The sequence below is a fragment of the Pelodiscus sinensis genome, chromosome 17 (genome assembly GCF_049634645.1).
Source record: "Pelodiscus sinensis isolate JC-2024 chromosome 17, ASM4963464v1, whole genome shotgun sequence".
Taxonomy (NCBI): domain Eukaryota; kingdom Metazoa; phylum Chordata; order Testudines; family Trionychidae; genus Pelodiscus; species Pelodiscus sinensis.
This window is the reverse complement of record NC_134727.1, coordinates 5,166,738-5,191,955: the sequence shown is the minus strand read 5'-3', so window position 1 is coordinate 5,191,955 and position 25,218 is coordinate 5,166,738. Positions and strand designations below refer to the sequence as shown.

The window sequence follows — 25,218 nt, the reverse complement described above, 5'->3', positions numbered from 1 at the left end:
TATTTGGGACACAGGAAATACAAGCCACATGGCAAAAGGAGTATAAAGGGCAGCTGCATGTTCTCCAGTTTGTCTTCATTCCTACTTCTTGCCTTTGGAGTAATTTTTCTACGAACGGAAGGTCTGAACAAAGGAGTCAATGGCCAATGTGGATGAGTTACAGAGGGATTCTGAAGCCAGCAAATTCACCAAGTACTAAGAACCTGATATATGGATTTTGAAATCTTACATATCTATCTGATTGCTTTACCATTTAACAACTCCTTTCCTTTCCTTTCCTTTCCTTTCCTTTCCTTTCCTTTCCTTTCCAATAAACCTTTAGTTTTAGATGCTAAAATACTGTCTGGCAGCATGGTATTTTGGGTAAGATCCAAACTAATATTGACCTGGTTGTGTGGCTGACTCTTTGGGGTCAGAGGAACATTTCATATACAAGCAGTTTTTAAATAACTTCTCCCCATAGTGTGCTCATTGGGAGCCAGAGAACTGGAAGCTGTGTGATTTCTTGTTTTGCTTCTTGATAACCTGTATGGTTTGACAGCACCATTTGTGACTGGTTTGTAAGCCTAACTTCAGTGTTACCCACCAGTTTGCTCTCCTTTATGCAGCCTGCCCTGATGTTGGCATTTCAGTGAGAGCTACCATATGCACTCCTGGTCACACCAACCAGTCTGAATGTGGTTTTGGATAATCACAGCCCATACTTCTGCAATGGAATACTAGATTCTCAGTTAATATTTATCATTCTTTATATTTATACATACACCAAGCAAAGGTGGAAAACAGGCACCCAACCAGCATGGTAGGTATGCGCAGCTCAGAAAGGGTCTATATTATGTCATGTGATCCAGGTGTATAGTTGCTGGTGAGAATATGCCCACAGACAACCCGCCAACCTGAAGCATATTCTCACCAGCAACTACACACCGCACCATAATAACTCGAACTCAGGAACCAATCCTTGCAACAAACTTCGGTGCCAACTCTGCCCACATATATACACCAGCAACACCATCACAGGACCTAACCAGATCAGCCATACTGTCACTGGTACATTCTCCTGCACATCCACCAACGTAATATATGCCATCATGTGCCAACAATGCCCCACTGCTATATACATCGGCCAAACAGGACAGTCCCTACGTAAAAGAATCAATGGACACAAATCTGATATTAGGAATGGCAACATACAAAAACCTGTAGGGGAACACTTCAATCTTCCTGGACACACAATTGCAGATCTAAAAGTAGCCATCCTGCAGCAAAAAAACTTCAGGACCAGACTTCAAAGAGAAACTGCTGAGCTACAGTTCATCTTTAAGTTTGACACAATCAACTCTGGATTAAACAAAGTCTGTGAATGGCTTGCTAACTACAAAAGCAGCTTCTGTTCTCTTGGAATTCACACCTCCAGATCAGCTGCTAGAAGTGGGCCTCATCCTCCTTGATTGGATCCACCTGGTCATCTCCAGCCTGATCTTGGCCTGCATATTTATTCCTGCCTCTGGAAATTTCCACTACATGCATCTGACGAAGTGGGTCTTTGCCCACGAAAGCTTATGCTCCTACACTTCAGTTAGTCTATAAGGTGCCACAGGACTCCTCGTCGCTTTTGCCTTACCATAGACATTTGATGAGAGATGCCAAGCAAGTCCACATGTGAACTACTCATTCATCTGGGGATCCATGACTCCACTAACCTGAGCTACAGCATAGACCATGCTACTCAAGATAAACCCCCCAGACTTCTGCATCAGAAAATGGATTCCAAAGACACAACACCCTGGTCCTGTTTCGTAACGAAGATGAGGAAATTGTTCAGGAAAGTAGAAAGCCCTGACAGACATTGCACGATGCTCCAGCCCACCTCCTGCATCCAAGCACCTCTGCCTAAAGCTGCTCTGCATCCTGTGCCAGCTCCTCTCTGCCCTGGACCTGCCCTCCTTGTGCTCACTGCCTCTCCTTCGTGCTCAAAGGGAGGAGGGGCAAAGACAGCCCAAAACAACAGGACAAGGCAGGACACCGGAAGTGTTCTGGCAGAGTGATGCGGGGCCAATTTAAATTTATTCTAGGCCAAAGCCCTGGCTCAGCCTTGTTTTCCTGAGACTGGCAACACTTCCCCACTTAACCCCTTGCCAATTGCTCTGCTCTTAAATTGTTATAACTCATTGCCTTTCTTCTTTTGCACAGCACGAAGCATATTTTGGTATATCACATACAAGCCTGAGGCGAGCCTATGGCACATGCAATAAGAACCAGCGATCCAAAACCCGCTGTCCATCCGGTCCCTAGTTCACAAGTGCACAGTACAACATAGGGGGCAGGGCTTAGGCAGAAAATAGATGTATGTAAGCAGGGGCTGATGTGTGCAAAGTATGACATACTCATGCTCTTAGGGCTCCCTCTGGACACTAGGCAGAAGGAACCGGGTTTCTGCACAGCAAGGCTCAATTAATGCAAGGCCAGGATTCCCTGCATTCCCAGTCTTGTTCATTGCTTCTCTTAAGCTCCTTACACATACCACACTTTGCACTTGTGCTGAGTAGGCCTGAGGTCTTTCAGTAAATTGTAGGAGTTTTTAATCTTATAGTTACTACTTGTACTGGCAAGTTTCTTTTAGCAGATAGTCCAGCTCAGTGCAGCACTGCTACAGATCCATAGCCAGGAGAAATGCACATAGTCTCCACACTATAATGAAGGAATTGGCCATTATTTTTTCTTTTTTATCCCTGAGACTTTCTTTTCAGTTTGCATTCCTGGTAATTCTATTTTGGAGATACTTGTTGGTCCCCTACTACCGTGTTCCTTTGGAGTTTTTTGGTTTTATTACTATGATTATTTTTTATGATTTCTAAAACTGTAGCATTTAGGAGCTGTTGTAAAGGACCAGCACCCCCACTGTGCCAGGTGTTGTACAAAAAACACAGAATAAAAAGACAGGCCTTGCCCCATCCCCATTTTTTGCATGCATCTCTATGCCCCTCTTCTGTGCCATTTTGCATGTTTTGCGATTTTCTTTCTCCATTGCTTATGATCTTCCAGGCACTACTGTTCTTCCATGCGGTAAAGGAGGGGGTGGTGATTATGGTGAGGTACATGCCCGGGCGTCAGGGAATCTGGGCTGAGGCCAACATTTTTTTAACATGGCCTTTGATTTTTGAGGATCCAATTTCAGACAGTCTAGCCTGATTTTTTAGCAGTGTTATTCACCAACTTCAGTTGGGCGGGAACAAGGAAGAACTCTATAGCATTTTGCTCCCCTCCCTCCTTTGTTTTTTTCCACCATTCTCAGGCAGCCAGGCCAATTTACATCCTTATTTGAAATGGTCCTGCTATAGATAATATTCAAATATTTATAAACAGCTGACTGCAAATTGCATACAAGTATGTAAGCTAGGTGGTGTGTGTCAAGATCTCCTAACATCAAATAGTTATTTCCAGCACTTTTAGTTTATCATTATTATGTCTCAGAACCCATTGAGAAAAACAGCTCAACTAAGGAGAAAATGTCAATTTCACTTTCCACTACAGATCTGCGGACACATCTCTTCCGGGAGCAATAGCATCAGTTCAAGCCACTGTGTGTAGCAGCAGAGGAAATAATCCACACTCTTATGCCAAATTCAAAGATCGGGTAGCATCTAATAGTATGGGAACGTGGTGACAAGGATAACCTTTGGGTTAGAGCCGAGACGGATGGGCACAGGGCAAAGAAGGAAATTCTTCCCACCATGCTGTAATAAAGCACAGCAAGGTACACTGAAGTGTTTACAAGCTTGATTTCATCCACACTGTAGTCTTCTTGCGGAAAAGATTATGCAAATGAAGCTCGGCATGGAATATCGCCACGCTTCATTTGCATAATTAATTAGCCGTTTTTGTGCAAGAGGTTTTTGCGCAAAAAGGAGTTGTGTAGTCAGCTCCTTTTTGTGCATCCCCCCCCCCCCCCCCCCCCCGCACAAGAGCCGTTCTTCCTCAATGGCTACGTCTAAACTATGAGTTTTCTCAGCAAAAAATACACTAATGAGGGACTCATTTGCATGAGTCATGATCTCATTTGCATATTTTCTGCCAATCTGTTTTTGCGCTGGGGTTTTTGCGCAAAAACAAGCAGTATGGACTTTTTGTGCAAAAACCCCTTTTTCCACAAGATCGGTATACCTCCTCTTTTACTGCTCTGCCAGACACCAAGACCACAGCCATAACAGAACCACTCAAAGGCTCTGATCCACTCGATTCAACAGTCACAACATCTTGACTCTTAGCGATGTCTCCACTGATGGCAATGGCAGCGACAGCATGCACAGGGAGCTAGTCTCATGTTTTTTGTCCATTACCACAGCCAGTGCACCAGTATTAACACTGGAAAAGAGCCCCGTACTCTCCCAGCATCCCCTGCCACTATTCCCACCGGCACCCTCTCCGCCACCTGCAGCAGGAGAAATGGGACTGTGCACCACACTGAATAGAGGAAAAGGGGCAGCCATCCATCTTCACCAAGCCTCTTACCCTCATCTACAATAGGGCAGATTGGCTTGTGTGCTCCACCTTATCAACACTGGCTGCTCCTTGTCTCCAGCATGCTCCTCACCCCCAATTGCACTCCCCGCCCTCCATGGCTCTGCACTGCCCCTCCTCACAGGCTTATCCTGCGTTATACCCGCCCCCACCCCACCCCATCCCCAGTTGTACTGACAGCTCTCTCTGCTGGCTATGCACTGCCTCCCCTCTGCCCACCTCAGCACTGCATATTCTGAGACATTTCCCCATCTTACCACTACATCCCCCCATTCTCCTTTCGCTCCCCTCTCCCTGCACCATACCTGCCACCCAAGCTCCACACTGCCCCCACTCTCCTCCGCTTCCCACTGCATCCCCCCTCCCCCTACATTGCACTGCTCCACCCCCCAACCTCCACACTGCATCCCCCCTTTCACACTGCCCCCACTGTCCTCCCCTTCCCACTGCATCCCCCCTCCCCCTGCACTGCCCAACCACCCAACCTCCACACTGCATCCCCCCTTTCACACTGCCCCCACTGTCCTCCCCTTCCACTGCATCACCCCTCCCCCTGCACTGCCCCACCCCCCAACCTCCACACTGCATCCCCCCTTTCACACTGCCCCCACTGTCCTCCCCTTCCCACTGCATCCCCCCTCCCCCTGCACTGCCCCACCCCCAACCTCCACACTGCATCCCCCCTTTCACACTGCCCCCACTGTCCTCCCCTTCCCACTGCATCCCCCCTCCCCCTGCACTGCCCCACCCCCCAACCTCCACACTGCATCCCCCCTTTCACACTGCCCCCACTGTCCTCCCCTTCCCACTGCATCCCCCCTCCCCCTGCACTGCCCCACCCCCCAACCTCCACACTGCATCCCCCCTTTCACACTGCCCCCACTGTCCTCCCCTTCCCACTGCATCCCCCCTCCCCCTGCACTGCCCCACCCCCCAACCTCCACACTGCATCTCCCCTTTCACACTGCCCCCACTGTCCTCCCCTTCCCACTGCATCCCCCCTCCCCCTGCACTTCCCCACCCCCCAACCTCCACACTGCATCCCCCCTTTCACACTGCCCCCACTGTCCTCCCCTTCCCACTGCATCCCCCCTCCCCCTGCACTGCCCCACCCCCCAACCTCCACACTGCATCTCCCCTTTCACACTGCCCCCACTGTCCTCCCCTTCCCACTGCATCCCCCCTCCCCCTGCACTTCCCCACCCCCCAACCTCCACACTGCATCCCCCCTTTCACACTGCCCCCACTGTCCTCCCCTTCCCACTGCATCCCCCCTCCCCCTGCACTGCCCCACCCCCCAACCTCCACACTGCATCCCCCCTTTCACACTGCCCCCACTGTCCTCCCCTTCCCACTGCATCCCCCCTCCCCCTGCACTTCCCCACCCCCCAACCTCCACACTGCATCCCCCCTTTCACACTGCCCCCACTGTCCTCCCCTTCCCACTGCATCCCCCCTCCCCCTGCACTGCCCCACCCCCCAACCTCCACACTGCATCTCCCCTTTCACACTGCCCCCACTGTCCTCCCCTTCCCACTGCATCCCCCCTCCCCCTGCACTTCCCCACCCCCCAACCTCCACACTGCATCCCCCCTTTCACACTGCCCCCACTGTCCTCCCCTTCCCACTGCATCCCCCCTCCCCCTGCACTGCCCCACCCCCCAACCTCCACACTGCATCTCCCCTTTCACACTGCCCCCACTGTCCTCCCCTTCCCACTGCATCCCCCCTCCCCCTGCACTTCCCCACCCCCCAACCTCCACACTGCATCCCCCCTTTCACACTGCCCCCACTGTCCTCCCCTTCCCACTGCATCCCCCCTCCCCCTGCACTGCCCCACCCCCCAACCTCCACACTGCATCCCCCCTTTCACACTGCCCCCACTGTCCTCCCCTTCCCACTGCATCCCCCCTCCCCCTGCACTGCCCCACCCCCCAACCTCCACACTGCATCCCCCCTTTCACACTGCCCCCACTGTCCTCCCCTTCCCACTGCATCCCCCCTCCCCCTGCACTGCCCCACCCCCCAACCTCCACACTGCATCCCCCCTTTCACACTGCCCCCACTGTCCTCCCCTTCCCACTGCATCCCCCCTCCCCCTGCACTGCCCCACCCCCCAACCTCCACACTGCATCTCCCCTTTCACACTGCCCCCACTGTCCTCCCCTTCCCACTGCATCCCCCCTCCCCCTGCACTTCCCCACCCCCCAACCTCCACACTGCATCCCCCCTTTCACACTGCCCCCACTGTCCTCCCCTTCCCACTGCATCCCCCCTCCCCCTGCACTGCCCCACCCCCCAACCTCCACACTGCATCCCCCCTTTCACACTGCCCCCACTGTCCTCCCCTTCCCACTGCATCCCCCCTCCCCCTGCACTTCCCCACCCCCCAACCTCCACACTGCATCCCCCCTTTCACACCGCCCCTCCCCCTGCATCGCCCCTCCCCTTGCCGCTGCCCCGCCCCCTGCACACTGCGCCGCACCCCCCCCCCCCCGCTCGCTTCCTTCCCCGTCAGTGCATCGCCCCTCCCCCGGCGCGCTCTGCATCCCCCCCCGCCCCGCCCCGCGCTGCCCCCTGGCCCGGCCGGGCCCGGCCCCCCCCGGCTCCCGGCGCCGCTCGGGAAGATGGCGCGGCACGTCCAGGTCAGTGCGCCGCGGGCCGGGCTGGCGGTTGGCGCTGGTGCGGCGCGCGGGGGCGGGCCCGAGATGGCCCCGGGGGCGGCGGGGGCTCCGGGGTGAGTTGGGGGGAGGGGCGAGTTGGGGGGGTACCGCAGGGCTTGCCAGGTGTGTGGGGGAGGGGGGCCAGGGTGGGCTGGGGGGTCATGAGGGATACGGAGGGGCTTGTCAGTGGGGGGAGGGGGTCCCAAGGTGGGTGGGCTGGGGGGGTCATGAGGGATACGGAGGGGCTTGTCAGTGGGGGGAGGGGTGGGCTGGGGGGGTCATGAGGGATAGGGAGGGGCTTGTCAGTGGGGGGGGGTCCCAAGGTGGGTGGGGGAGGGGTGCCAGGGTGGGCTGGGGGGGTCATGAGGGATAGGGAGGGGCTTGTCAGTGGGGGGGGGTCCCAAGGTGGGTGGGGGAGGTGTGCCAGGGTGGGCTGGGGGGGTCATGAGGGATAGGGAGGGGCTTGTCAGTGGGGGGGGGTCCCAAGGTGGGTGGGGGAGGGGCGCCTGCAGTGAGGGGGCACTGCAAGGCTGCCAGGGCGGGTGGGCGGTGGGGACGGGGGTTGCTAGGAAGATGGTGCCTGACACGCTGCAGACTAACGGGGGACAGAGGAATAATCTCTGGGAGGGTGATGTGGGGACAGTGGTAGGGGAGGTAACCAGCTAGGCAGTGCATAGGCATTGGCAGCGCATATTGATACAGGAAGCAGGGGCAGAGCTGGGCAGGAACTGGAATTTGTCTTCTGCAGAAAATTTGACATGCCCGGGGGAAAAAATGAAAGCAAAAAGTTGGGCATGAAATTGTCCAGGGAAGGAGCATTTCATTTCCCACACATCTCTACTCCTGCTTCAGCTCCCTGGGTCATTTATATCCTGTTGGCACCTTTGCACTTCTGACTCCTTTGCCTTGGCTATCTTGCTGTGTTTTGTAAAGCATTGCTGTAGCTATTGCAAATGAGATTGAGGTGCATTTGGTAAATACAGGTATCCTTGCATGTGGGGGAGGGGGTTCTGACAAATCCCATTTCTTCTTCGAGGGGCAGTGTGTAGGATTATCCCAATGTGTTTCCTGTGTCTTCTCTCTAATCTGTCAGTGGTTTACATCACAGTAATAGTGTTATTTTTTTTAAATAGGCTAATGTAAAGTAATGTAAAATACCTATAGTAGGTCATCCACTTTAGTTTCTTGAAGCAGAGATTTGTGCCCTTCTGCATGTCTTACTTATTAGCTTTTTGAAATATTATGCAGTAAATGCAAGACTGATTAAATAACAAATTTCCAAGTATTGACAGCATTCCAAGTAGGTGACACAAGTTAGTTCCTGCCTACCAGCTAGGGAGATTCAATTTAGATTAATTAATTAATTGAATAGTTGATGAGATTTCCATTGACTGTTCGATTTGTCTATAACGGTACCTCCACAGTTCAAAAGTAGAAGCCCCGCAGAGAGCGCAGGTGGCCCCGTGCTCCATGCGGCTTCTAAGTTCTGGTGGGGCTCTTGTACATTTCAAAAGCAGAAGCCCTGAAAGGAGTGCGGGGCCAAGGGGACCTGGCAGGCCCCATGCTCCCTGCCCTTGAAATGTACAAGTGTCCCAGTTGGGCTCTTGTACATTTCAAAAGCAGTATCGCAACCAAAGTGGCATGAGCGAAGATGCTGTAGTCCCCACTTGTGCTGTTTCCTGATGTGCCTCTACCTCCCCTGCTTCCCATGGAGACAGTGCTGGGGAGAACTGGCTTTTACGCTGGCTCCCCCCAGCACTGGCTCCTGCTTGCCCCCCTTGCTGTGTCTGATAGAGGCAATATGCTGTGGGGGGGGGGAGGGTGGTGGAGCGAAGGGAAGGAAGCGACTAGTCTCATCACTAGTTGACTATTTGATAAGCTTATGCTTATTGGGTAGTCAACTAGTCACTTACATCCCTATTACCAGCTTGTACCTTTTCTACAGTTTTCCTCCAGCAAAAACCTCTTATGACAGATAGTCTGTACCAATTTTATGGTCATAGGCAGGGCTTGACAAACGGCAGCGAAACCTATTCGCCAGCCCCGCACTGCACATGTTCGCGCCGCCGGTGAACGGGGCAACCGGCTGAAATCTATTCGCCACAGGTGAGTAGATTCAGTGATTTGTCGAGCCCTGGTCATAGGATTTTTAAAACCCCTAAATTTCACCTTGAACAATTTGGGCATGTCTACATGGCAGGGCTTAACTTGAAATAAGGTACGCAAATTGAGCTATGTCAATTGTGTAGCTTATTTCAAAATAGCTTATTCCGAGTTTTGGTGTTGTCTACACAGCACTTATTTCGAAATAGAGCACTCTACCTCCAACTTCCCTTACTCCTCATAAAATGAGGGTTACAGGAGTAGGAGTAAGAAGTCCTCTAGCTTGATAGTATTTTGACATTATGTAAAAATAACTGCTGGCTGTGTAGCCGTAGACTGTATTATTTTGAAATAACTCTAGTTATTTTGAAATAATATTGCTGTGTAGACATAGCCTTTAAGGCCAGGTCTACAGTACAGGGGAAGGTCGAATCAAGATACGCAACTGCAGCTACGTTAATTATGTAGTTGGAATCGAAGTACCCACAGTAGGAGGCTGATGGGAACAAATGTTTCTGTTGGCTTCTCTTACTTTTTGCAGGACCAGGACTACCGGCTGCTGATAGGGGCACCCTCTGAGTTTCATTTAGTGGGTCTTATCTTAAATTGAACTCCAGAAGGTTGATTTTTCCCGGAGTGAAGAGGTGGCCTGAGCCTTTTGTCCTCGTCTAGATCTGCATGGAAAGGGTGTCTTCAGCACCTGGATCTTGCCCCTCTCTGAAAGTGGAGGTGGCCGTTTCTGAAGCACTGTCTCCCGTCCTTTCTACATATCCCACAAAGGAGAAAATGGAAGTGGAGTGGCTGGACTGGAGTGTCAGTGGACACACGGTGTTCCTCCTTCAGCCTTGCACAATTTAGTCAGAAAAGATCATGCAGATTCAAAAAATGTTATCTTTTCCACAGACCACCCACCTAGTGAGGTTCTAAGCCAGTGTGTGGTCCCTGGGAGACTGGTTAAATGAAAGGCCTTTTTTTCTGCCTCATGGGAGGGGCATGGAGATATGGGGTGCATAGCCATCAGAAGATCTCACAGAAGGGTTCTCCCCTGAAGTCATCTCATGGGTTTCATCATCAGAGATTGACTGGGGCCAACATTTCTACGGATGTTGAAGGCATGCTTTTAGGAGAAAAATGTTAGCTAGAGAGATTGATTGATTGATTTTTGATGTGGAGTCTTTGTTTAGGAATGGGTGCTTTTGTTTAGAAGTAGCTTTAGTTGTCTGCATCGTGAACTGAGGGGTTTTTTTTTAAATGAAGAATCCTGAGTGTTAATTTGTGCTAATAATTAGCAAACACATACTTGAAAGTGTGCACTTTCCCAGGGGATATAATCCCTTAGCTCTCTTCTGTATCGGAAATAGTCCAAATGGGCCATGCTGTAAGAAAAGTGGACTGAATTTTTTTCAGTGCATCATTTGGATAGTTAATGTGGTGAGAAGGGTAAGGGTTTTAATAAAATTGTTTATTCGGAGACACATTGCTGCATAGTAATGTAATTGTTGGGAGATCAGAGCCAGGGAATATAAATGTAAGATAGTGTAAAATCTATTTGAAACTGATGAGAAATAGCTCCTCCTAGGCTCATCATCCAGAATGAATAGTACTAAGATAACTAATATATGATTAGTTATTATGATTTGGTTTTAATGGTTGTTTTAATGCAGATTGCTTTCTTTTATTAAGAAGTTGTCTGGTGTTGCAATCTTCCACAAGGCAATTGCTGTGAAGGGGGAGAGAGGTGTTCCAAAGAGGATGTGGAGAGGCTATTCTCAGTGGTGACAGATGACAGAACAAGGAGCAATGGTCTCAAGTTGAAGTGGGAGAGGTCCAAGTTGGATATTAGGAAAAACTATTCACTAGGAGGGTAGTGAAGTACTGGAATGGGTTACCTAGGGAAGTTACCTGACAAAGCCCTGGATGGGATGATTGAGTTGGAGTTGGTCCTGCTTTTAGCAGGGAGTTGGACATGATGACCTTCTGAGGTTTCTTCCATCCCTAGGGTTCTATGATTCTATTAAATAATCTGTACACGTGAGTCAGTAATGCACACAGAAGTTTCCCATCAAAACTACTGATAAGAATTGGAATTAAACAAAATTATGATTTGCTGTCAAAGAATATACACACCAGTAGAATTAAATAAAAAGATGAACAGAATATATGGGAGAAGAGTCAACATGGCATTGGTAAAGGGAAAATCATGCCTCACCCATCTATTAGAATTCTCCGAGGCAGTCAACAAACATGCTGTTGGTGAGTGTTGGGCAGAAGTGAGTTTAATTCCTTTGAATTAGTCTATTTTGGGAGCTAGTATACATATTTTTTCAGGATCTTATTTTCATTTATCAGTTTATATTTATTTCTATAGGAATAAATAAATATTCCCTTTTAATGTGACCTCAGGAATGAGTTGCTTGGAAGGGAAACATTTTCTCTTCAGGAGATTCTGAGTGTTCCTTGTAACATTTTCTATCCTTGGGCAGCTGAATTTTCTTTTGGGTGGGTTGAAATTTCTTACGTGCAACACCAATATTGAGGTAGCGTGCGGATGTGTCCTAAGGATGTTAAATTGCGTTTAATCAGCTAATCAGGTTGTTGATGGAATTTCCATCGACTGCTTGACTAGCCAATAAGGGGGGAAAGTGCAGAGCTACAGCGGGGTTAGCTCCCAGAGCTGGGCGCTAACCTCGCTGTGGCTCTGTCTTTTAAAATGTAGTAAGAACTGCTCGGCTTGTACTACATTTAAAAGGCAGAGGTGCAGTATTGAACCCTGCTGTGGCTCTGCCTTTTAAATATAGTGGCGATTACTACATTTAAAAAGCAGAGGTGCAGCATCTGGGACTGGGTGTGAGTCAGGACAGCTGAGTCCTGGCTTGTGCCAGGTCTCCCACTGTGCCTCTGCCTCCCCTCGTGCCCCTCCTCCCCGAGGAGATGGTGCTGGGGGGAAGCGGCTTTTAAACTGGCTCCCCCCAGTACCGGCTCCTGCTGCCCCCCTTGATGCCTCTTTCTGATAAGCCTAGGCTTATCGGGTAGTCATCACTAATTGATTAGTCGCTTCTTCCCTATCCCCATATATATATGCCCCAGAACAAATTAACATATGGCTTCAGAATTGGTAGACAGCTGCATGTTTCAAAGAGCTTGCAAATAAGGTTTCATCCTATTAAACTAGCATCATGCCTAGTACTTGCTACTTCTGACTCATAAGATCCAGAATTCTACCACATAGCAAAGATTGGGCCTTAATGCAATACAACTTGCCATCTAGTAATGAGTAACACAGGATTTTAAAAAATTATTAAATTCAGAGTTTTAGATATCTGCAACACTCCAAAAAAATTTGTTAAAAGAATTTTTTCTTATTTTAAGTCATTAACACCTCTGTAAACTTTGCTTGAAATGCAATCATGCAAATGTCCTCCCAGCACACACACACACACACACACACAACATGCAGCCTGCCTCCAACCCAGCCTAACAGAGAGGACTGCAGTGAGTCAGAACACCCCAAACAAACTGCCCCTGCCTCCACCTCACTGCACAGATGTCAATACGCATCTACCCTATGCAGTGAGTCCCTTACCAGGCCAGGAGGGTTGAAGAGACTGCTGGGTTTCGGCCTCTCTCTCTCTCTCGCTCTCCTGTGGTAGACTGGACTCTCCAAACTCCCCTCCCCTCTGACTTTCCCCCAAATAAATTAATGAATTACTCTCGACACTTATTGCCTCCTTATCTCGTCCGCTTATCTCATCTACTTCTCTGCTCTGGGAGCTCCTCAGTTCAGCACCCGGCAGGGTTTAGCTGCTATTTACAGATGTCCTGCTCCTCACCAGTCAACTGAGCTCCCTACCTGCATGAGGAGCTTTGAACCTTTAAGCAGGGTTCAGAAAATAGCTGAGCAGTTGCACAGCTACACAGTTTAGAGGAAACTTTGGAGATGCTCATCTCTAACACCTGGTTTACACCAGGGCTATGTCTGCACTGCCCCCTTCTGCACAAAAAATATGCAAATGAGGTAAAGTGTGGAATATCGCCATGCCCCATTTGCATAATGAATGAGGCTCTGTTTATGCTCACGAGGCTTTTGTGCAAAAAACCACTCTTGCGCAAGAGCCATTCTTCCTGGAAAAAAAAAGAGGAAGAATGGCTCTTGCGCAAGAGGGGATTTTTGTGCAAAAAAGAGCCATGTAGATGGCTCCTTTCTGCGCAAAAGCCTCTTGTGCAAAAATGGAGCCTCATTAATTATGCAAACAAGGCACGGGAACGTTCCACGCTTCGCCTCATTTGCATTTCTTTTGCTCAAGAGGGGGCAGTGTAGACATAGCCCAGGAGTTTAGGTCAAATTTAGCAGCATAAGGTCGATTTTTCTAAACAATGAGTCCACATTACTGAGCCCATTCCATTGACTTTAAGGACCTCTGAATTCCATTTCAGTACTCCTGCTTTTCACAAGGAGTTACACAAAATTTGACATTGCATGGTCAAATTCATGGTAGTGTAGACCCAGCATTGAGACAGCTGACATTCTTGGCTTCTGGGAGGCATCCCACAGTGCCCTGCTGAGGCCGCTCTTCCAGAACTTGTTCCTGTACTGCTCTCCAGGTAAACAGGAAAAGCCCCAGAAAAGTTTGAAGTTCCTAAAGATGTATGCATCAGGCATCTTTCCTGACCATCCCACGTTGATGTCAGTGAAATGGCCCTTGTGGTGCACCAGTGCCTGCAGCACCATTGAGAAGTACTACTTGCGCTTTATGTACTCCTTGGCAAGGTGGTCGGATGGCAGGATGGGAATGTGCATTCTGTCTATTGCCTCTCCGCAGTTAGTGAACCCTATCGCAGCAAAGCCCTCCACTGTGGCATCCACGTTTCCCAGAGGCACTTCTCTACGTAGCAGAATCATATTGATTGCTTGGCTATTTGTATAATAACTGTCCCCACTGTTTTCTCCACACTGCGTTGCTTCCCAACTAACCGGTAGCTATCTGGTGTTGCAAGCTTCCACAGGGCAATTGCCACATGCTTTTCCACTGTTCGGAGTGAGTCTGATTTGAATGTCCCTGTGCTTTGGGGCGGGGTAGGGAACGCCATTCTCAAAGTTTTGTGAAAGTGGCCTTGCGCATTAGGAAGTTTTGCAGCCACTGCTGGTTGTCCCATACATGCAGTTGGGATGTTAAATATCAGTTAGTTGAATAGTCAATTAACCTCACGAATCCTTATCCATTACTCGACTATTCTGTATTCCCTGGGCATGGGCCAGCAACCAGTGCACTCCGGCCCCACTCTGGAGGAGCCCCCTGCCACTCTGCACTGTTGCCTCTGTATCAGAAGCAGCAATGCAGGATGCCAGGTGGGAGCTGCTCTACCAGGGGAGCCAGTTTAAAAACCAACTCCCCTTGTGGACTGGCTGTCTGTTGATCTGCACTGCTGCCTCTGATACAGCAGCCTCTGTCCGGAGTGGGGAGCGGCTGAGCTCTCAGATCCGGCGCGAACCTGTTTTGAATCGGGGTCACTGACCCACAGAAAAGTCAGATGGGGCCACGCAAGTGAGATGCAAAAGAACACCCGTTCCAAAAGCCCCCAAGCCTCACTAATGTGGCCCCAACTGTGCTGGTGGGAGCAGGGGACAGGTTGCTGGGGCAGGGTACTCGTGGGGGGTCTGGCCAGGAGGAGGGGACAGAGACAGTTGGGGCCAGTACCTGGCGATCCCAGGTCTTAGGAAGCACGGTGGCTGCTCTTCCCCTCTCCTCCCCCAGGCACACCCCCTGCTCTAACCCAATACCTCTTCCCTTCCCCAGAGCCAGGCACACACCTCCTCCAACCCAATTCCCACCCACCCCCCCGAGCCAGGCACCGCCCCCTCCCATTCCAGTCCCCCGCCCCCCGCTCAAACCTAATTTTCAGATCCCGGAGGCAGACCCGGTACTACAGCCACACGCACCTCCCTCCAGGTGCCGAGGTCAGCCTTGAAACGTTCTGGCTGGGATGCTGTTCGCACTCCCACCCCCCCCGAATCCAATCCTCCTTTCTCCTCCCCTCCCCCAGACTAGAGCCAGGGACCCCCTCCCCCACTCTAACCTAATTCTTGGGTCCCGGAGCCACTGCCGCCGCTACAGCCGCAGGTCTCCCTTCAGGCGCTGGGGCGCATGCGCGCTGAGTAGCTGGCACGTCATGTGCACCCCCCCCCTTCTCAGAGCCAGACAGCTCCCCCCCCCCGCTCTAACCCAATCCCCTTCCCCCACTAACCTTATGCCCAGGTCCCGGAGCCACTGCTGGTATCGCTGCCGCACCCGGAGCCACTGCCTGGGCTCAGCAGCCAGCTGCTAGCACGTGCATGCTGGGACACTGCGTTATCTGTGGCGGGGGAGCGCTGGACTTGCCATGGACAAGGGGATGTCCCAGTGTGCCCTGTAGGGCTGGAGCAGCCCTCTGCTCCAGGTGGGCGGGGATCTGCTCCAGCTCCTACAGGCTAACCAGTTAACCTTTTACATCCCTAATCTTCACTACTACCTTCATTTCCAGCAAAGACATACCCTCAGCTTTGAAAATTAGCTTGAAAAATTCCTTTCTCAGTCTCTAAATCTACCAGCTGAAGCATTCTCCTTCCCATGAAGTGGGGAAGGAAGGGGGAGTGAGAATTTTAATTTCTCATTCAAATAGTTACTCAGAATAATAGCTAACAATACTTACCTCTACTTTAAAGAAATGTTAAATATGAAGTGACAGCTGAAATATTTGTAGACTGGGGCATCAGTCTTTCAAAGACTTATGCTTTATAGTAAGCATGGGCCTATATAGAGACTCAGTGACTTTATGTTGGTCTTGCATAGATTTCAATCTAGTCTTCAATCTTCATTTGGTTTCCTTTTAAACAGTGTCTTATTGATTCTTTCTTTCCTTTTGTGTTGAATTATCACTCTAAAAAGTACCTCATCTTATTTTTAACTCCTTTTAACATTTAGTACTTTCTTCACTGTGATTTCAAATATTGACTTCACAGTCAATAGGTCACAAAATTTTTGTGCTATTTATACACTTAACTGTTGATTTAAAGCTTACTTTCACTGTGTTTGGAATGTACAGCTGATGTCTGAGAGCAGTCTTTTTTTAAAATACATGTGAAATTTGGATTCTTTTTATTTACATCACTCGATCTATTGTTTCTGTTGTAAATTAGGAGTAGATCATGATAAACTAATTGGGTGTGTTGTGTTACTTAATCACGGATATCATGTCTTCCATGTTAGTGCTGAGGAACATAACATCTGTCTCTTTTGCATATATATTTCACTGGAGTTTGGTGTCACAAATTCTTGAATTCAGTGAATTACTGCAATAGGAATTTTGGGGAAATGAAACTGAAGGGGTTTGATTACACTGAGTGTAGGTAGCATTTCATACTATATGCATTTCATACTGGGTATATATGTTGATGGCTGTAAATTGCCAATACTGTGAATCTTAAAAAAGATCTTTAAAGTCCTGTGTGAAGGTTTCAGTATTGTTGTTTCTTAACAGAGTTTGGCAGAGCTAGAAGTACTATGTAATCAACTCTATGAGGGGACTGATCTCGCACAGCGGATACAAGCGGAGAAGGTGCTCTTAGAACTTATTGACAGTCCTGAATGTCTCAGCCAATGTCAACTTTTACTAGAACAAGGAACAGTAAGTACCTTTGAGACGGGTATAATCTGATGATATAAGCATGAATGTATCAGCTGGTGAAGGCCCATAATGGAGGTCCAGGTAATATCAGAGTAAATGCAATACATTTGATTTTTTCCTTCATAAATAAAAGTCCAGCAAATCTATCAACACACAAATTGGTATTCGAGAGTGAGCTTTGTGGGACTCACAGAATTAGAAAGTAGATAGCTTATCGGTTAATAGTATCAGTTAAACTCAGCTGGCTCCCAGTGAAGCCTCCTTGGACTGACCACCCTGCTCCTGGGAGTGCTTCGCTGTGGCCTCTGCAGTATAAAGCTAAGCTTTATAAGCTTAGCTTTTTACTGCAGATCCTGCAGTGCATGTAACCATGTAACTGATAAGATGTTTTTTAGCAGTTACATGGTTACCGTATTAAACAATTTGTAACATCTCTACTAGGAACCTCAAATGAAAGGGGTTTTAGGCCCATTGCTCTTTATTGCACCTCAACATGATTTGCTCCAACACTTTTACACCTAAGTACCCTCTGCTCTTTCCTCCTACAAATTATAGCGGGACAAGGTAAGAATGGTGCGAAAAGATTTAAATTATATTTTTCTCTTGTTTCAGTTTAAATCGGTCTCTTAGCATTTTTTTCAGTTTACTTTTTAGAGTTAAATATATTGTACTGATATTTTCTGTGCAGATATTTCCTCAGGTTTAAAAGGTGGTGGAGGAATGAACTCTGAGAAAATAGTCATTCTCAGTCCTTCATAATCCTTACTGTGTTTTGGAAACATTATTATTTCAAATGAAGTGCCTAAGACACGGGTGGTCAATCATTTTTTGCTGGGGGACACTTCAGAAATTTTTGAAGTGGCTCCAGGCTGCTCCGGAAGGGGCGGGGCCTCAAGTGGAAGAGGGCAGGACCAGGATATTTCCCTGCTTCCTCACCCACAGACTGTGATTGGTCAGGGGGTGGACGAGTGCGTGAAGTCTTTGCCTCCCCCCCCCCCAGAGGTTCCCCCTAGGTGCCCAGGCCCCTGGGGTGGGAGGAGACTTCATATGCTCCCCCTTCTGTCCCCCAAGCCATTCAGCCCGTGGAGGCCCTTTTGCCTACCCCAGCCTAAGACTTGCCCATTATCTAGAAATCATTGAGATAATTAGTAATGTCTTTGAAGAACCGGACATATCTATCATGCTAATGGATGCTTAAGGAATTGTAAATTCTGTTTATGATTATAGGATACAACTTGGTTATTGCCATAGATGTTGCAAAATGAGTTCCTCAATGGAGGAAAAATTAAAATATTTAAAGTTAGTATCACACATTGGACATCTGAACAGCCTCTTCCTTTCCACATTATGGAAAACAGTCCCTTTCTCGGCGCGTCCGGTTTTCCTTGCACAGCCAAACTCTGATCTTGCTTTAAGTTAGGAGAAGAGGAAGCTACACACCAAATTTGGTGGTCCTATCTCTTACCATTTAGGAGTATTTCTTGAACAATCAGGGTAGCAAATAGACACACAAATCTCTAATATATAGATTGATAGGATAAGGGCACCCCAATATTAGTAGAGTAAGGAAACACACAGAGGGAAGAAGAAAGGAATTCCTACTAAACATGCATTAGGCACAGTGGCATCAGCATAACATTACAAAAGCTTGCCTTCTTGGGAAGGGAAAGATGCATGCAGCTTTTGAGAAGTGCCGTCCTGGAGCTGCTGAGACTCCTCTGCCCTGCGCAACTCAGGCTGCTGAGCTCCCAGCTCCGCTTTCTGCCACGAGACTCCTGATACAGGGGCTTTCTGATCCAGCAACATCCATGTTCCTGCCAGATTTTCAACCAGATTATGAAGCCCAACTCAGCAGCACAAAGCAAGTGGAAAGACACACTAAAGGGACAGCTAGGGACTTTCCCAGCAAGAGAGGTTGCATACGGATTGGAGTTAGGGATGTTAAATTTAGATTAATTGGCTAATCGAATAGTCAATGCAATTTGCTATTGGGGGCACCTCTGCCTTTGAAGTGTAGCAACAGCCCCGGGACTGTTGCTACACATCAAAGGCTAAAGCACTGTGGGGAGTACGGGCCTGCACTCCACACAGAACTGCTGGCTCCGGGCTGCACGTGGCGTTTCAAAGCGACAGACCCTGAGCTCTACGCAGCACTGCCGCTGTGAAATACCACATGCAGCCCGGACACCCCAGCTGGCCCCGGGCTGCATGCCGCACTTCCACTTTGAAACACCCTCTTGATAGAGGCAGCAAGGGGCGGAGGGGAAGCAACTAGTTGACTAGTCATTCATATCCCCAGTTGGAATGGCGAGGAAGGGGGTATGCCAGAGGTGGAGATAGACAGGTGCAGAGTGCATTGCTGATCTGGGACTGGTGCAGTGCTCCCTGTGAGTCCACTAAAAGCTTAAAGCAGCCTATTGCTGTTTTGTATTCCAGCAGGCCCAAGATCAAGGGAATGAAAAGGTGGGATAGAGCAGTGCTTTCTTTCCAACACTTTTCATCTCAGTGAAACAGCTAATAATATGGCCCAGTGTTTTTTTGACTACTGTATGGTATGCAAGTTCTAAGAATGCAGTTTTAAGATCATGTTTGTCATTAAACTATCAAGTAATGTAATGTTGGAAGGTTTAAAGTTGTGTATTGCAGTGTGATCTTCTCGTCTTTGCTGTATGCAATTAGGATGATACAATTATTGAATTGAAAGTGAGCAAAATTACAGTGTACCTGTTTTGAATGTTGATTTTGCCCAAATCATCTTTGCAACCCCCAACTTGATTTGTTGAGTTAAAGACTACCTTTAAGGAGTTTGAGTCCAAGACAGATTACAGTTTTCATAGAGAGGTGTCTGGTCTGATCTATGGCATTGCTAAAGAAGTTAAAGATCACATGTCTTCTGATCTCACATGAAGACCTTAGTTTACCTTTTCAGCCTTCAAGGCTGTAATGAAGCTTATTTTTACCCTCCTGCACAAAAAACCTCAAATGCTAAAAATCATGAATATTAAAGAAACAAAAGCAAATCAAGACATAAGATCTCTGAACACAGGATTCTCGTGACTAATTCTTGGGTGTGACAGATTTGTCCCTTAGCTATGAAACGTCAAATGATTTAAAACCAAAGATTTGAAAGATTAAAAAATTCAGCCCAGTGATAAGAATGGGTAAGTGTTGTTGGAAAAGTAGTTGCAATCACAAGACTACATTTTTCCTGAGGAGGTGCAGTGGAGAATGGAAGGATCCTCTTATCTCCTAGATCTTGGAATTTGTAGTGATTTTTAAAATGACTATACAGTATTTATGTTTAATTTTTAGTATATCAAGTATATAGCCAAATCATTGTCTGACCAACTGTAATCCTATGGCTTGTTCTCCTTTCCTTTGGCATAACCTATTTTTAAAAATAAAATGGTATTGTGTTTGTTTCTATAGACATCTTATTCTCAGCTTCTAGCAGCAACATGCCTCTCTAAACTTGTAAGCAGAACAACTCCTTTACCCATCGAACAAAGAATTGACATCAGTAAGTAACTTGTATTATTTCTATTAAAATAATGGCACCTATATATTCTCCATGTTCATATCACCATAGTACTATTCAGTGAACACTCCGGTCTGCCCTTCTGTCTATTTATCTGTAACTATTTTTTTAAAGTGCATTTGTAGTCAGAGAATGACTCTAAACCTGATGCTGTCAGGTTCTGCATTTATTTTTTTCTGTTCACTTCCAAATCAAATTTCCTCAATTTCAAACCTTGGTTTTCTAGTTGCCAGAGCAGTAAACTCTTGCTGGGACCTGGAAACTAAGTTAAATGCTTTCTGTGCTTTATTGGATAAAAGAAGGAGAACCTGGCTATGTCAGTGTAAAAGAGAGAGAACAGGGCCCTTTTTTGCTGTCCCTTACTCTTGTACAGGGGCTTGACATGATGGAACTCATTTCCTGCTCCCAACTCCTTATTTGATGAACTCACTGACTGTGGATGCAAATAAACCTTGCACCCTCTCTGGGGTGTAGTAGTGACTGTGTTCCCCTGCATATAAGAGGTATCTGGTTTTCCCATCTGTACAATAAATATGATAATAGATGCCATTCTTACCAACTTCACAAGGGTGTAGTGAAGGTAAGTGAATGTTTGGAAACATGAAAATTTCCAAGTATTATTTATATATTCACTAATCTCTTACATTCACAGATTCCTACATTTTTTTCCCCTTCGGATTAGCTCTTAGAAGTTGTGATAAGGAAGTGAGGGCAGAGTTCGCTTCAAGACGTAAGACCCTGCACAAACTTACACATGTGGTTGATTTGAAGGATGTGACACTGAGCTATTCATGTTCTTAAAATTAAACAAGTGTGTAAGTCTTAGCAGAACTAAGCGTTGAATAATTAATCATTAAATAATAAGAAACATCTGATATAGATTTGAGTTTTCAGTACTGAAAAATGTTATTTAGACCAGAGATGAGAACACAGAAACACTTTAAAATGTTTCAAACAAATTTTAGGCATTTTACAATAATTTTAAAATCTTTTAGAAAAACATCGCATTAGAGAGGCTTAGAATTGAATATACACAGAGATGGAACTGTCCCCTAATACCTAGAGGAAAGCCTTCCAGATTAGTATTGAGGCCCACTGCTGGAGGAATATAGGGAGATCTGCATTAGGGATGTTAAGGACTAGTCGATTCCCCCTGCCCTTGCTGCCTCTATCAGATAGAGGCAGCAAAGGGCAGGGGGAAGACGGAGTACTTCAAAGCGGCAGCTCCACACAGCTGAGCCAAGGATCAGCTGTATGGTACTGCCGCTTTGAAACACCGAGGTGGCGTTCAAAGGGGCAGCGTTGCACTGCTGATCCCTGGCTCAGCTGTGTGATGCTGTCCCTCTCAAACACTCAGGTAGCGTTTCAAAGGGACAGCACCGCACAACTGAGCCTGGGATCGGTTGTGCGGCATTGACGCATGTGTAGCCCAGGGTCAGCTGGGGACTCTCCAGCTGATCCCGGGTTCCAGTGCGGCATTTCTGTGAGTCCCCAGCTGACCTTGGGTTCTGGGGAAATGCCACGTGGAACCCACGGTCAGCTGGGGAGTCCCCAGAGGATCCCAGGTTCTGCTGAAATGCCTCGCAGACCCTGGCTTCGTGTGGCATTTCAAATTGGCAGTGCAGCATGGAGTTCTGGCTCCATGCTGCACTGCGGCTTTGAAATGCCCAAGAGCCCCTACTGGGAACTCTTGTGCATTTCAAAGGAGGAATGCGGAAGTGCGTATCGACTACTTGACCAGTCACTTAACCGTTACTTAACATCCTTAGTCTGCACTACTTTGACTAAAGTGTGTTCTGTGGAGAGACGACTTGAATCTACTAATTGTGATGACATGTTGTTTTTCTTCTCAGATAAAAATGAACTTGTATATGATAAATTATCCTGCTAGTCTATAAAACAGAAATATATAGAGCCCTACAAATCTGTGGATATCTGCTGCTCATTTTTGTAACTACAGTTGCAGGTACAAATTTTCTGTCTAGAACCCTGCAAATTTGCGGAATCTGCTTTATATCTGCAGATATCCATATCTGTGGATGTGCATGCGGATATCCTCAGCTCATTTTTGCAAATACAGATGCAAATGCAGATACAAATTTTGTATCCATGCAGGTCTCTAGAAGAATACTTCCTGACCACCCCAAAGGCACGTCTCTCTTGTTTGAGAGAAGCATAGCTGAAGAGTTTTCTACCTTAGGAAATATGCCTAGATAGAACTGAAAGCATCTGTACAAGCACATGCCTGGGAACACTGTTGTTAATTTCTTGTATTTCATACGTGAGTTATGAAGGCTGCTGTTGCATTGGAGGCAGAGTAATTGATGCCAAATAGGTGGGACAAGACGAATGATTAAATTATTTACCCAGTCAGCATCGTTATTATTCACAAACTATTGTCAAATGTATGTTAGTATGATAATTACTTACTTGGCTGTAAACACGTCCAATGTATTTAATATTTTTCATGGCTTAATTGTATTGGAATTAGTGTCTTGCGTGCTGAGCATAAAAAATAAACTGATTGCATCACATGATCTAGGTTCCCACATTTATGTTGGAAATGCTCAAGGGCATATTCTAAAAAATTGTGATGTTACTAAGCGTATGTCTTTACAGGGAATTACATTCTGAACTACGTAGCCTCTCAACCCAAACTGGCTCCTTTTGTCATCCAGGCTCTTGTCCAAGTCATTGCTAAGATTACAAAATTAGGATGGTTTGAGGTTCAAAAAGATCAGCTCATCTTCAGAGACATTATTGCTGATGTAAAAAAATTTTTACAGGTAAGAAAAATTATGCTGCTTCTTAAAATTACATATTCTAGCATTAAATTTAGCTCTCTTTTAACTTAATGAATAGTTTGCTTTGTGACCCAAAGCATGTTTATATACACAGATTAGAAAGGCAAGAACCAAAGTCAAAAAAAATTGCATAGGTCGAAGGACCAGAGTGGGCCTGTTATAGGGTAAAAGTCTAGTTTTTAGTAAACTGCCAGAGCTAGAAATGAATGCTTTATTCCATTCCCCATTTTTTCAAAACACATAAAACACTTCTTTCTCACCTGGGCAGATTATGAGTTAGCAGACCTTAAAGTTGTGCCATTTTGGTTACAATCTTTATTTTTTCCACTTGAATTCTCTTAGGGCTTTATCAGCTATTATCTCAGAAAAATAGACACAAGTACTGTACCATCTTCAAGATCGAAATCTCATCCTTCAAATGGAGTAAAGCATTAACTCTGTAGTGATTGTTGCAATATTGTCTGCTAAAATTGTGTTCAGTTGTAGGATCAGTACAAATGTTACTCAGGACCAGTACACTTTTCCAAACACTGGTCCTAGATGATCAATCAAACAGAAAAAAGTTTCTATATTTGATAGAGTGGTTGCCATTAAAATCTTTACAGTGTTACCTGTGTGATAATGTCGTGTATGTTTATGTTGCTTATTAACAGGAATACTGATATATACCACCTTAACTGTAACTACTTGCAACGGCATGTATTAGGGTTTTTTTAACTGTACTGCACAGATGATCTGTTATTTTGTGCACACAAAAAGTGGTTTTGATAGTGAAATCATCAGCATTCCTTCTCCTACATGATCACATTAAAAATCTTTTCCTGTGGAACCTAAAACAGCAGAGCAGATTGCTTAAAAAAAGAGTGAATTAGAGTTCACATTCTGTCTCAGTGGGGATGTGGTCACAGTTTGTAAGGGGTATGCCACTTCAGCAATGGAAGTGGGTAGGTGGTTCACTGATGTGGAGATGGCATTACAGACTTTCCTTGTCTTGTTACTTGGGTTTAAACCCACTAGGTCATAATAATTGGGCTTTTAGTTAAAGGGATGTGGGCATTTAAGGAAACATCATTCACCTTCTCTGCAGCATATGGGGGCATCTTGCTTTCCGCTGATCCTTGTCATGGTTGTTCTTACCACAAGTCATCTGATTGGACCCCATATGTCCGAGAGAAGATAGAGCTTGGTGGTAGGGACCAGCATAAAAATGTGCTGAATGAAACTTGCCTGGTGCGCCAAGAAAGGTTAAAACCTCCACTTTGTTATATGAGGAAATTCTTTCTTACTCTGAAAAACAAAGATCTGCCTGGATCATTTTGGTTGTGGTGCACTCAACAACCCAATGAATTTGTGTTCATTGGAAGGGGTCTTGGAACATTGCACCTTCAAGATTTTGTACATGGAAGGAAGGCTGGGGACATAAGATGGAGGGATTGCAATGCACAGGTAGCTGGATAAGAATTCAGGGGTACTGGGTAACTGTTTTGGTTAATCCCTTGTAAAGTTTGGAGTTAAGCAGTTCAATAAATTTGTGGCCAGTGATATTTAAACAGAAGGTGCTGTAGACATTTTTATGGGCCAGTGAGACAGATATATTCTTGGGGTTTTTTTCCCATACCAGGCTCTTAAACGTATTCACAATCCCTAATTTAAGAGTAACTTTAAAATTCAGAGTGTAATTAATATCAGAATGCATGCATAGAATGGGGTGATGGTGTTATTTTCTTTCCAGAACTTTTGTCAGTGAAATATTGGTAGTGGATTTGTATAGGTGTTTCTGTATTTATTTCCTTAGAGGTGGAAGTGCATATTGTTGATCCAGGACACACTGGGGTAGTGTTTCTGGCTAGTTGGCAAGGAAAATAATGTGTGAAATAGTTTCAGTCCTGTTGTCTGCCATTGTGTGTCAAATTTATGCTGCATTTGT

General features: G+C 46.8%; 1 protein-coding gene across 2 annotated transcripts in view; it reads left to right on the top strand.

Moving 5' to 3' along the window:
- Window positions 1-7,050: 7,050 nt before the first annotated feature.
- Window positions 7,051-25,218, top strand: part of RANBP17 (RAN binding protein 17) — a 235,346-nt gene continuing 217,178 nt past the window's right edge. The window contains exons 1-4 of one of the 2 annotated variants that reach the window (XM_075900151.1): window positions 7,051-7,166; window positions 16,803-16,949; window positions 20,379-20,469; window positions 23,107-23,273. In XM_075900151.1, coding sequence (XP_075756266.1) covers window positions 7,149-7,166; window positions 16,803-16,949; window positions 20,379-20,469; window positions 23,107-23,273 — 423 coding nt within the window. In that variant the 5' untranslated portion in view covers window positions 7,051-7,148. Of the gene's footprint in view, window positions 7,167-16,802; window positions 16,950-20,378; window positions 20,470-23,106; window positions 23,274-25,218 lie in introns of those variants that run through there. The other variant, XM_025181074.2, reaches the window with a different exon arrangement.